This window comes from Rhinichthys klamathensis, unplaced genomic scaffold, assembly GCF_029890125.1.
Source record: "Rhinichthys klamathensis goyatoka isolate OS25496 unplaced genomic scaffold, OSU_Roscu_1.1 h1tg000265l_1, whole genome shotgun sequence".
In the NCBI taxonomy this organism is placed as follows: Eukaryota; Metazoa; Chordata; class Actinopteri; order Cypriniformes; family Leuciscidae; genus Rhinichthys; species Rhinichthys klamathensis.
In genome coordinates this window covers 350635-364452 of record NW_026606786.1, presented here as the reverse complement: position 1 = coordinate 364452, position 13818 = coordinate 350635, and the positions used below count along the sequence as shown (strand labels likewise).

General features: G+C 42.6%; 1 protein-coding gene across 1 annotated transcript in view; it reads right to left on the bottom strand.

Moving 5' to 3' along the window:
• The window catches only part of kiaa1549lb (KIAA1549-like b), a 221877-nt gene that overhangs the window by 118933 nt on the left and 89126 nt on the right, over positions 1–13818 (bottom strand). Inside the window, exons 11-13 of the mRNA XM_056267890.1 lie at positions 12058–12221; positions 11773–11808; positions 7628–7818 (exon numbers count right to left, since the gene is read on the bottom strand). Coding sequence (XP_056123865.1) covers positions 7628–7818; positions 11773–11808; positions 12058–12221 — 391 coding nt within the window. The remainder of the gene's footprint in view (positions 1–7627; positions 7819–11772; positions 11809–12057; positions 12222–13818) is intronic.

Sequence of the window (13818 nt, the reverse complement as noted above, 5' to 3'; positions counted from 1 at the left end):
CATGAGTGCGACCAAAGGAGAAACCACAACGACCACAGGGTTTTCATTGCGTCCCATCTTCTTAGCGACCATCGGAGCCAGCTGATAAATTAAACTTTTGCCGAATCCCGTAGGAAGGACGGCAAACACATCTTTCCGATTGACAAATGCCTTGATCGCAGTTCTCTGTGCTTCTTTTAAAATGAATGCGCTGTCGATTTCTTTTACAACAGACGCGATAGCGGACTCTATACATCTCAATTCTCCAGCTGCAGTCATCTTTGAGGGAAACCAGTTGAACTAGCCTGGTTAAAACCAGACCATTCTCAGTTGTAACTGAGTTATGGTCTGGCAAAGCGTCATAGACAAATCATTTCCAGAGGGGCGTCACCAACGGACGTCGCGGATAGACCTAAAACCAATCAGAGCGATGAAGGAAATGACGTATGCAGAACGGCGGAGAAACATCTCCGAGTGTTGTTCTTTGCTCGGTTTTTAACAAAAAGGAAACGTTCAAATCGCTTAAAACAGACGCGATAGCTGATTCGAATGAGTGATGAAATGTGAAAATGTGGCTTCAGTACAGTTTTTTTTCCAATTGCTATCAAGCATCGGTCATGCTTGATAGCAATTGGAAAAAAAAGTGTATTGACAGGTTTAGTTGTATAAACAAAAAATAAAATAAAATAAATAAATAAATGTACTGCAATCATTGAATCAATACACTTTATAGATCTTGCCTCTCATTTACATCTGGTCAAAGAATTTCATCAATATAGCAGCATATATTTTCACGAGTCATGCATCGTGGGAAAAAAAATCAGTGAATCCTGAATCCATCCTTTTGCCTCCACTTCTCCATAGGCCTCTTCCATCGCTTGAAGAATACTTACTTGGTTGTAAGGATTGCGATTACATACTTTCCATCTGCAAAAACAGAATATGCTGGAAGGAACATCATCCTGAAATGATAATGCTCAAACCACCGTTGCACCAGTGCTGAAGGGTAAAATTGGTCATTGTCCCACACAACTACACAATTTCCCTCAATTTGCTCCTGATCACCCTGCGGAAAGTGGATTTCATTGAGGAAGTTTAAAAAATGTAGGAGCCTTTCTGTGTTGTGCGGCCCAAAGACAGCATTGTGGCCCATAACAACAGTGGATTGCAGCACTTGTTGTCCAGGGACATTGACTGTGGCACAATGTTTATATTGGGCTGAACTCTCTGTCCAGCTTCTCTCAAGGAAATACCATAATTTATGACATGTTCAATTAGGTTGGCTCTGATTTCATTTGAAACCCATCTGTACGTTATCCTTTTACATCTCCTCACTCCTCTTACACCTTGCTGTCCATGTCTTCTTATATTTTCTTCTCTTGCTCTTTCCACCAATACAATTGCCCTCCACTCTACCCATCTCTTCTCCCTATACTTCTGCCTTTTCTCCTCTTCCTACATCCTCAGCTCGTCTTGCTTCTCCTACATCCTCAACTCTTCTTGCTCCATCTTCCTATGCCATCTATTTCTTTCCCCTCATCTCTTTTTAACTCTGCCACTGTTCCTGTGCAAAAAGAGCTGCAATTGTTTTTTCCTGATATATAAAAGTTTTGGTTGGCTGTATGAACTACTGTGAAAACATTTGAGAATTTTGTCCACAATGTTTTGAGAAAATGATACATTTGTAATTTGCATGAAATTAAGGAAAATGTACAACCTGTTTAGGACAATTACAAAGTGTTCAGATCACTGTGTTAACTGTTTTGAGAACAGTGACCTGAGTTTGGAGAAATGTGTCAAATCGTTTGGAAAAAATTTAATTAGCGGATACAGGACTGGAAAATGAAAAATACATTTCTCCAGGAATTACATCTTAACTTTTCAGAGGGACATATCCACATATTAACTCAAACAGTTTCTGCTCTGAGAACACTTTGCCTCAAGCAAGATCCATTTATCATACTCCTTCGTGAAACGAACTAAAAGCTACAGTATGCTCATCCAACCATTTGAAATTCATTAACAGTCAACCTAAAAATATGACAACATTTTAGACCTCATTAACTGTGTTAAAGGGACATTGTGTAGGATTGTCTCCCATCTAGCGGTGAAAATGTATTTTGCATTCAAACGAATTGTGCTCTCCAGCGCCTCGCTTTTTCAAATGCACGTTGCATCTACGGTAGCCATAATGTACCAAAAAGCTATGACAGGATGTCTTCTAATAGCACTTCGTCGAGTGTTCCTTCGGGTGAACAGGTTTGTTATTTCAAACAAACAGCATCTTGACACAACGAACAAACGAATGTTACGAGGATTTGCAATGCAGCCTTTTAAACTTGCCGGGGCAGTGACAAGCGCCTCTTACTGCTCTGCTCCTCCGTTTCTGCTGCTTTCAGTTACGTCACGCTGGCTCTGAACGAAAACGCGCTGTGGAAACGCGTTGGCCTAGTACTTTTTGTCCCTCTCTGCTATTATAGTTCCCTTTCGAGGGAACTCGCACTGCGTCGTTGAAAACGACTCTTTGGGGACGCTCCCTTAGCGTGCGCCTCTGAAGTATGAATGAAACTAATCCAATCCTGATTGGTGTTGCGTCATGACGTAACATGTGACGGCACATAAAAGTGACGCCGGCACACACACACATTAGCTTTCGCTCTTCAGCAAGCGCTCTCTGTGAAACTGTCTGTCTTATTTGGTGTTGTTTTGTCTGTGCAAAGCTCTATATTATGGCGAGTGAACAATACACTACGTGTGTGCACCCCTGCCCTAGATATCTCACGGGTGGGGACACGCATCAGTTGTGTGTGTATTGTTTAGGGGCGCAGCACGCACAGGCAGCTCTCGAGAGGGGTGCCTGTGAACACTGTGAAGCACTTCCTATTAGAGTGCTGCGCTCCCGCTTGGCTATATTATTTTCTGATGATGGCCAGGCTCGCGATCCCCGCGATTCGGGTCCCGCGTCCGTTGAGGCGGCGCGGCGGCTTAGATCATGGGTATCGCAGAAGGATCTCGCGGATGAGAACGAGACTGCTGAGGCACTTTTTCGTTCATCATCCGCAGATTCTATGACACTCGTTCACGACGCAGAAGCCCACGATGCGGCTTCTTCTGCCCGTGACGAGTGCCCGGTGCTCGAGCTATCTGTTTTTAAGGAAGTAGATGTGCTCAGCATCGGGAACGAGCAACATGAGTCACACTCGCCGGCTCATGTTTCTGCTCATGTGGCCAGACTTATTATTATTAAATAAATAAATAATATATATATATATATATATATATATATATATGTATATCAGCTGGCCACAAAATAAGCAGGATGATCCCCGTCAAAGCAAGCTAGACAAGAGATTCCTGCAGCACCGTTCACAACCTCAGCACCGGGGCTTTCCGTTTTTTCCCAGATCTTCATAAAGAGCTAGATCCTGGGAAAAATCCCACTCTTTACGTATCTCATCACATTCATTATATGATTATTTGAATGTGGTGGGTGCGAGAGAGGCGGGTTATGGCAAGATGCCGCAGATGGAGGAAGCTTTAGCGAGCTATCTTTCTCTTGATGCGGCATCTTCGCTTAAAGCCCCGGTGCTGCCCAACAAACCGTGCAGGGACACCTCTGCACTGGTTGGCTGGGCTTATATGGTGGCTGGTCAGGCTGGTGCATGCCTGCACTCTATGACGATTTTGCAGGCGTACCAGGCCGATCTTCTTAAAGATCTAAATGAGGGCGAGGGACCAACTCCTGCTGACTTTGCGGAGTTGAGAAGAGCCACAGATTTGTCTCTCCGGGCCACTAAGGAGACGGCACGTGCTATCAGCCGTCAACCAGCTCCTCCCATCGGCAAGAGCAAAAAGAGAGCGTTGCCTCTAGAGCCCCTCCTGTGGGAGCCTGGCAACAGAGGAAGCGCTCTCAACCGAAGTCCTCCAGGCAGAAGGGTGACCTGAGGGCCGTCCTTCAGGTGAAGAGGACTTCGGGAAAGAGGTAGGACCTCTGAGGGGCTGGTTCCCTTAGTAGATTTTGTAGAAGAATGGCAACGCCTTCCGAATGTATCTATATGGGTCCTGAATATTATAAAATATGGGTACAGATTGCAGTTCGGTCACCGACCTCCCAAGTTTGCTGGGGTGGTACCGACTGAAGTGGTTCTAGAACAGGCTCGGGTTATGGAACAAGAGGTACAGACTCTACTGAAATTAAGGGGCCATAGAAAGTGTTCCCCTACCAGACAGGGAGTCCGGGTTTTACAGCCGGTACTTTATAGTTCCAAAGAAGGATGGCGGACTGAGGCCGATTTTAGATCTAAGGCTTTTGAATCGTTCTTTGAGGAGATTCAGGTTCAAAAGGCCTACTATTCCAATTATCGTGAACCAAATCAGATCCGAGGACTGGTTTGTCACGATAGATCTAAAAGATGCTTATTTTCATGTCTCCATCCTTCCATGTCACAGGAGGTTCCTGAGGTTCGCTTTCGGGGGCGAAGCATACCAATATCAGGTTATTACGTTCGGCCTAGCACTCTCTCCCCACACGTTCACTATGTGTATGGATGCGGCTCTGGCTCCACTGAGGCTTCAGGGCATCCGTATACTGAATTACATCTACGACTGGCTTATATTGGCCCAGTCTTGAGGAATGGCAGTTCGGCATCGAGATGTCGTCCTTGGACACATTTAGAACCGGGGGTTGAGACTCAACACTAAGAAAAATGTGTTGGACCCAGCTCAGAATACTACTCTTCTGGGCGTGGTATGGAATTCGGTTACGATGCGGGCACGTATGTCTCCCGCACGTATTGAATCCATCTTGGCCATGGTGTCAGGGATAAAGCTAGGCCAGGCCATCACTGTTAAGCAATTTCAAAGACTGCTGGGCCTCATGGCAGTGGCATCCAACATAATTCCTTTGGGCCTTCTTCACATGAGGCCCCTTCAGTGGTGGCTCAAAGCCAAGGGGTTTTCCCCCAAGGGGAATCCGTTCCGTATAATAAAGGTTACGCGCAGATGCCTTCGTTTCCTATTAATATGGAAGAAACCTTGGTTCTTGTCCCAAGGGCCAGTGTTAGGGGCGTCGTGACGCCGGAAACCGTTTCGACAGACGCTTCCCTTACTGGCTGGGGCGCGGTCATGGACGGCCGCTTTGCCAGGGGTCTGTGGCAGGACCATCATCATTCTTGGCATATAAATTGCCTAGAGATGTTGGCTGTGTTCAGGGCTCTGAGGAGCTTCCTCCCAGACATCAAGGGTTACCACGTCTTGATACGTTCGGACAATACATCAGTGGTAGCTTATCTGAACCGACAAGGGGGACTCAGATCGTGCCCTCTATCCAGATTGGCGTATCAGATTATTTTATGGTCCTAAGGGAAAATATTATCTATAAGAGCGTTATATCCTGTCGAGGCAGGGGCTGAGGCCCGGGGAATGGAGACTCCATCCAGAGGTGGTGGAGTTGATATGGCAGAGGTATAGACCAATGGAAGTGGATTTGTTCGCGTCTCGAGGGACGTCCCATTGTCCACTTTGGTTCTCCCTCACTCATCCAGCCCTGCTGGGGTTGGATGCCATGGTACAGGCCTGGCCGAGGCTTCGCCTGTACGCGTTTCCCCCGATTGCTCTGCTCCCGGGAGTCCTGGAGAGGATCCGTCAGGAGGGCATCAGTCTTCTTCTGGTAGCCCCGTTTTGGCCGGCCTGGTTTTCGGACTTAATTACACTCCTGATAGCTCCGCCATGGCAGATTCCTCTGAGGAGGGATCTGTTGTCTCAGGCGGAGGGCACTATATTCCATCCTCGTCGGGAGCTATGGAAATTGTGGGTCTGGCCTCTGAGGGGGCTCAGTACCTAGATGCTGGTCTATCATCTGGGGTGGTCGAAACCATACTTATCTCTAGGGCTCCGTCTACTAGGAGAGTATATGGCCTCAAGTGGAATGTTTTTCCACTTGGTGTAGAGAACTTGAGTTAGGCCCAGTTAACTGCCCAATGGCTTCAGTTCTGGAGTTTCTTCAAGATCGTTTCTCTGTGAATCTCTCCCCATCCACACGTAGGGTGTACGTGGCTGCCATTGTGGCGTTCCATGCACCACTAAATGTTGGGCCTTTGGGGAGACACCAACTGGTCATACTATTTCTCCATGGTATTTGGAAGATGAGACCGACAGTCAGGTCCAGGGTTCCTTCCTGGTTCTCGAAGGGCTATCCCTGGCTCCCTTCGAATACCTCCAGTCGGCTTCGCCTAGGACCTCACGTTCAAGATGGCCTTTCTCTTAGCTATTTCTTTAAAGAGACTGGGAGATCTCCAAGCCCTGGCATTATCGCCAGCTTGCTTGGGGTGTGCCCCCGGCGGAGTTAAGGCCATCCTGCATCCGAGACCCAGCTATGTGCAATTTAACAGGGCTAGGTCCATGGTCCTGCAAGTATTTCATCCTCCACCTCATGTGTCGGCAGAAAAGGAGAGGTTCCTTGCTCTGCCAGTTAGAGTTCCGAGTATTTACCTTGAGAGGTCCTCTTCTTGGAGGAGGTCGGACCTACTGTTGTGTGTTTTGGGTCACCTATTAGGGGCTCCCGGCTATACAACCCATAAGTAGGCCTACAAGGTGCGCAATTTGTCTTCACCTTTGGCCGTAAGGGCTCTTTCTACTAGAGGCATGGCGTCCTCTAGGGCCCTCCTCTCGGGAGTGCCCCTCCAGGAGATCTGTGAGGCAGCCGGTTGGGCTAACCCGCACACTTTTATCAGGTTTTATAGTCTGCACCTCCCTAGTACGCCTGGACGCACGTGTGCTCTCGTCCTAGCTGAGTGCCTAAGATCAGTTTCACTCTAGGTCAGGCCTTTTTCGGTGCGTGGCCTAGTGGGCATTCGTTCCCCAAAGAGTCGTTTTCAACGACGCAGTGCGAGTTCTCTCGAAAGGGAACGTCTCGGGTTATGACTATAACCCTTGTTCCCTGAGAAGGGAACGAGACACTGCATCGTTTTGCCACGCCCCTCAGTGCCTAGGAGCGGCTTGCTTCATCGCGAGGCTAATGTGTGTGTGTGCCGGCGTCACTTTTATGTGCCGTCACATGTTACGTCATGACGCAACACCAATCAGGATTGGATTAGTTTCATTCATACTTCAGAGGCACACGCTAAGGGAGCGTCCCCAAAGAGTCGTTTTCAACGACGCAGTGTCTCGTTCCCGTCTCAGGGAACAAGGGTTATAGTCATAACCTGAGACGTTTTTCAAGATGGCGGAACTACATGGAAGCCTCCGTGGACCTACCCATCCCATGTATATAAAGATAATAAATTCTTTGTTTACGACGATAAGTCAAATAATTGGCAGAGGTATTTGTACACCATTGAGGACATATTTATGAATAAAAATATTGATTTTAAATAATAAAATACATAAAAAAGTACACATTGTCCCTTTAAGATCATACTGACATCCTGGGCACTGATTTGATTTAAAAAGCAATTAGCAAACAAGTCTCTAATTTATCTCACCATCTCTTGTACACTGTATAGTGTCTACTTTAGGTTATGTCTTCCATGACAAGTAGTTTTGTGGACCTGTGCCAAATCACAGCAAACAACAGCATCACTGATAGGGCTGTGACATGAATATTGAGCAATTCCAGCATGCCATAAGTGTTAGCTTTCTTCACAAATACCTTTTCCTCATCTCACTGGCCAGGCTCTTCTTGGAAGTTGATCCATCATGGCGTGCGGGCTTATCTAATGACAGAGGGGCATCTCGAATGGGATGGGGCAGAACCATAGTCTCCTGAGTAACCGGGAGGGTCTCCTCATCACCACCCTGATGACCCAGGTGTTGCTTGGCATAGTCAAACCCCTGGACAGGCTAAGCAACGAGCAAACATTCACATATTTGATTACAGGCGTGAAGGTTATTCTTATACACCACACTGTAAAAAAAATAGTAACATCTAAATGAACTTCTTCAAATATAGCCAAATATAACATTTAACATCACTAAATGAATTTGAATACCACAAAAAAAGAAGGTATAAATAGCTTTTTATGATAAAAATGGCAGGTTACCACTTTGTACAGTGCATAATGGGGTTTCCATAAAATATCACCCATTAAAGACAGATAAAAAAGTGTTTTGTTTTGTTTTGTTACCAAATCAATAATTTGGTGTTCCTTTGAAATAATTAATTTGAAGAAATGTTTTGACTATATATTTCAGGCAAGAAAAGTGTATGTGCTGTCAGAAATATGACTGCTACATTAAAATGAGAATTTACGATTCTTAAGTATTGTTTCTGTAAGCTGTCCTCACCGCTGGCCTGGCACTGATCTCTTGGAAACCATTGTGAAGAATGGCTGTACGCCTTGCAAATATATTCTAAAATTACTGTTTTAATATATTTATGTTTAATGTTTTGTATTACTAATACAACAGTTTTTTTGGTTGGTTTTGACTTTCTGATCGGTTTCCTATAGTTTCCCCGCTCTGTTTAGTTTTCTTGATTACTCCCTAGTTTGTCACTATGGTTACTCTTTAAATTATTGATTATGCTTACCTGTTCCGTATCTATGTTTCTTTAGTTTGTATCGTGTTTACCAACTGCTGGTATATCCTGTGTTTTACTCTCTCGAATGGTGGTTTTTGTTCCTGTGATTATTGATGTTCGCTTGAGTGTTGAAGTTTAATAAAGACTGTTATTTATATCTTCTTTGTCTTCTTCGTGCACTGCTACCACCACATTGTAACACTAATGCACTGCATATGATTTTGCAAATAGCAAATCCTCAGTTGCTGGATAACTGAAGGCAAGGATGCGTTCTATAATGGTCAAGCAAAATTCAGGGCAGGCAGTAGTTTGTCAGTAATAGTGGATGACAAACTAAAGGCCAAAGGTTGTATTGGGGAAAGCAGGTCAGATCATTATATCTAATAAATAAGACATATTTGACATGTTTAAAAGAGAGCTGATGCCTGCATTTCTTTTAGTGAGGAGGATACATGTTTTTTGCTTTTGCTTTTAAGTATTAAATGCATTTTTCTGAACAAGAGGTTTCTGTCCCTTCCATAGTCCCTCTAGCCTACTTTCAACTAAATCATTGGAGAATTTCTGACCTTATTCCTAAAATATTCAGCTTAGGCATACAAGCACGCAATGGAAAACACACATATACACACACATACATTCAGATCCTAATTTGAAAAAATAAAAATACTGCTGTACTATTCTGCCCTACAAAGGCAAAAGACCTTAACTCACCAGAGTGTGAAACTGAGAAAAATGACTTTAAAGTTTTTTTGTTGTCCAGCCAATTGTATGATAGGTAGGACAATGAAAATTTGCCAAGTAGTTGTCATAATGAATATATTTATCTACATTAAAAAAAAATTTGCTCAAACTTGACCTTTGACCCTTATTCGGAAGTTACTGTATTCTGCCTTTGCATTATCTGCAAAACAATAATGGGTCATACAAAGGCAAAATGCCTTAACTTCTATACAATCACTCTATACAAACATTTCTATGATAACAACGATAGCCTTAAAATAACATTTAGTAAGTTCTGTCTAGTAAGGGTTAATATTACATCAATAGTTACAAAATATTACAAAATAAAAAAATAATGAGAAAGACCTTAACTCAGAGTGTGGAACTGAGAAAAATGACTTTAAAGATTTTCAGTTGTCCCTCCAAATTAATTATAGGTAGGACACTGTAAATCTGGCAATTAGATGTTTTAGTAATGAAAATTATCTACATAAAAAAATCTTGAGCTCAAACTTGACTTTTGACCACTATTTTAAAGTTACTGTACACTCTGCCTTTGCATTGTCAGCAAAAAGTGAAAAGTCATGCCAAGGCAAAAGGCAGTAACTTCCACATTATCAATATTTGGTTGCTGATCACCATTAACAAAATCATTATAGTAACACCTGTATAAAATCTAGTGATCATGGCATTTATTTTGTATGATTTACACTTATAGACATCTACTTATTGCTACCCTGTGCTTTGGTTGCATTCTGGTGGCATTATTAATACATGAGACATGGCAAAATACCTCCATAGCGGTAAGATCTTCAATTGGTACCGAGTGACATAAGACTTGATAAACGCGCGTTCAAAATTATCACGATAAAACAGGTCCTCGCGCACATTCGACCCGGGGACTCGTTTAGTATATTGGTGTTCGAAGGTGTCATGCTCCTCGTACGTTCACGAAAAGTACGAAGTACGAACGCAGTGCTTTCCATCTTGAGACTCGGTGGGGAGCGCGCTCTGGACTACCTAGACGACTAATGCATTTATAGCACAACCTTCTGTGTTCTGCGTCTTTTCAGTAGCGTTGGTTTCAGCTGTCTGCCCTATTATTGTGCAGTGCACTTCGCTCGTCCCGCGGATTTATTCCGGACAGTGTGATTGTAGGTACAACCCGCTTGTAACAGCTTGTCTGATGTTGTATGCACCAGCAATTCTTGCTTCATTATGTTGTATGCACCAATATACCGTTGTTGCTTCATTATTATCACTCCCTGTGACATATTAGTCCCGCGTCGGCCCGACTGTGTTCAGGGCGGAGCTGAAGGCGCCGGTGAAGTTTTGGCACTCTGCCAGCTATATGCATGATTGTTTCAACCAGGTCCGGTACCCGATCTGGGTGAGGCGGGGCTTTAGTTCTTTGTTGTATTCACCTGCTACGGCGTGTGTAACATTTTTTCTGTCAACTCTGCATATATCATTCGCGATGGATAGACTATCGCACGTTTGTCGATGGAGCGGGTTCCGACCATACTAAATGTTCTGACCGCATTTGTACTGGACAAAGCTCTGAGGACATCAGAAGTTACAGGGACGGATGGCAGCTGTACAAAGTACACTGGCTACATCGTAATTTCAATTTTAATGGAGAGCAAAACAAAGGCAGAACACCGTACAATCTGAAAGGTAGCATTATTTGATAGAACGCCAGCACCGTAACTTCATACGACGCGCGGCTAAACAAAGGCAGAGTACCGTAACTCAAAATGAGCGTTCCAAAACAAAGCCAAAGAGCGGTAACTGGTGTTACGGTGTTCTGCCTTGGTTTCTCACGGGCTTTTGGAAGATACTGTTAAGACAACCCATTATTTTCTCGAAAAAACGACGGAATTGACTCAAGATACTTATCCACATGATAAAGGGGGTCTTGAATGTGCCAAAAATATAAAAAACTAATTTTCGACCAAACACGAAGTTACGGTCTTTTGCCTTTGCACGGCAGTATTGACATAATTCAACATAATCTTCATATTTATGTAATCCAAAATTTTGTGTCAGAGATTTTAAAGAAACAGTACACTCAAAAATTCAGTGCAATTTAGTAAATACTTCCCATTGTGTTAATCCGAATCTGTATGATTTTCTTTATGTTTTGTAGAATGTCAAGGCTGCTGTTTAACATACAACGAATGCTTGAAGTGCTTGTTTCAAAGCTCTACATCTCTTGCCTTCATTCACATTCATTATATGGAAAAAACAGCCCTTTGATAAACATTTTTTTGTGTGTGTGATTAACAAAAGAAATGTAGTCTTGTGTGTGTGTGTGTGTGTGTGTGTGTGCACGTGCGCGCGCGTGTGTGTGTGTGTGTGTGTGTGTGTGTGTGTGTGTGTGTGTGTGTGTGTGTGTGTGCGCGTGTACGTGTGTGTGTGTGTAAACTAACCCTTTAATTGTGCAAGATCAATAGTATTTGTCCCTGAGACCTGTCTACACTACACATCATCCTTAACACTGTACATCAGGATCCAGAGCAGCAGGTGAGATGATTGAAGAGCTGAATAACTACCTGAGGGTAATAACCCACGTCTCTCCAGTAAGCAGTCTAAATGAGAGAAAACAGCATGAAGAGTCATCAATCATTTCTAGCTCTCTCTCATATGCTCTCTCGGGATGTATCCCCAGAGGCAAGAAACCAAAGCATGTAAGTATTTGAGGAAAACTGTTGATGAAGCCACTGTAAAATATGCTGAGTGTACAAAATACCATAATGAGTAATAATGAGAGTGTTAAGAGCAAAGAGGTGCCTTATGGGAAATGGTCAAGCAGGATATGTGTCCAGTCACTGCCATACCTTGACTCTAGGGTTGAAGTTGCCGATTGGATCGCTTTTGAAATCGCTCTTGTTTTTATGACAGAGCACCGTGGTGATGATAATGATGATGAGGGTCACCACACCGATGGGTGCAAGCACCGCAGCAATGATCCAAAGGTTGTTGGGTGGATTCTTCACCACGGCTGCATGGTGGGAAAAATATTTAGTTTGCATAACAATAATTTTGTTATTGATTACATTAGCAGCATTTCAGTACTCATTATTTTTTTTTCTTTCAGTGGATCGTACAGTACTTAGTTGGCTTAAAGAATTGCAATGAAAGCAATATTTTGAGTTTTAGTCCATGTCTATTAGCTTTGATGCCTCAATATGCTATTCCGTAAAGCTGATCATAATAACCTTTAGCAAATATGGCTGCCTCCGAAATCACATACTCTCGTCTAGGTACTCATTTTGAATTAGTAATTACTTTGCAACCGCATAAAAGGATGTTCTGTATAGGATGAATGTGTGTAGGAATGTAATCCGGATGTACTACATCAGCCATTTTGTCATCATCATGTGACCTTCACTGCCATTCACAATTCCTCTCTCGTGGCCTCATGCAACAGTAAAGTGTCCATCGTATGCACACTTCAGAATCTAACTGGAAGTAGTAGGTGTTAGTAATAAAAACAATATGTTATAAAGAACTATCGACTGGTAGAGACTGTTTTTCAAAGATGGCTTCTGCCTGTATACGCGAAGTTGACTGTATGTATAAAATCTTCTTATTAAAGTGTCTGGACACTGACAAAGTTCTGAATGCTTCGGTTTGAAGGTAGGGACCCTCATTATGCTACCGTGTTAGTGTGGGGCTATTTTGAGCCTTGTTAGTGGTATTAACAAGCGATTTGTATTTGTCATTACTCTATGCCCAATATACTAGCGTTATACTAGCGTTATAGGCTAAACTGTTTTTAGAGATAAAACTATTTCCATTCGATAATCATGAAAACAAATCTCAGATAACGGTTGACTAGGTAACAATGTGTAATTAGACCAAAGGTTCATTTTGCGGAGTTCTCCTTTAATAATAAGCTTTTTTTCATTTGCTTGGTTGACACAAAGTTGTACAATTGTGCAACTTTGCTCATTTTTGAATGACTGTTAATATGGTATTTGCAGCCAGGTGAAATCTTGACTGCTGGCCTGACACTAACTAGTAAATGCAAATGGTAAATCATGTTTTAGATGGACTGTGATGTCATTGAAATGTTATTTTCTAGTAAAAAAAAGGATGAGACCTTAAATGTTCCACAACTTTCTGTTTCAATAGGAAATACCCCAGTAAAAAATAAATTGAAATACATTTATTTATGCTAAGTATACTACAAATACATTTACATATTTATGTACTTAATATAAATACTCAGCAATTTTAGTTTACTAAATTGGTATACTTAAAGTCTGCTAAATTGGAACAACTAATGTTGTACTCAATGCACTTTAGTTATCCAGAAATAGTGCTGAGGTCTGATATTATACAGAGATCATCCTATCCTTACTAATAGTGGTATTAAAACACATTTCAGGGTTAATATTAAGAAATGTACATAGTGCAATAAAGAAGTACTCCAAATAAAGTTAAATTGTAATATTTATATCAGTAAGTCTCAAGCGATATGTCAGTAAATATGTTAATGGTTTTGTATTATACTTATTATAAATAAATGTATTTTAAATACATTTTGGTACAGGCTTTTTTCATTAGGGTATGTCAACACAGGAAATTGTGTT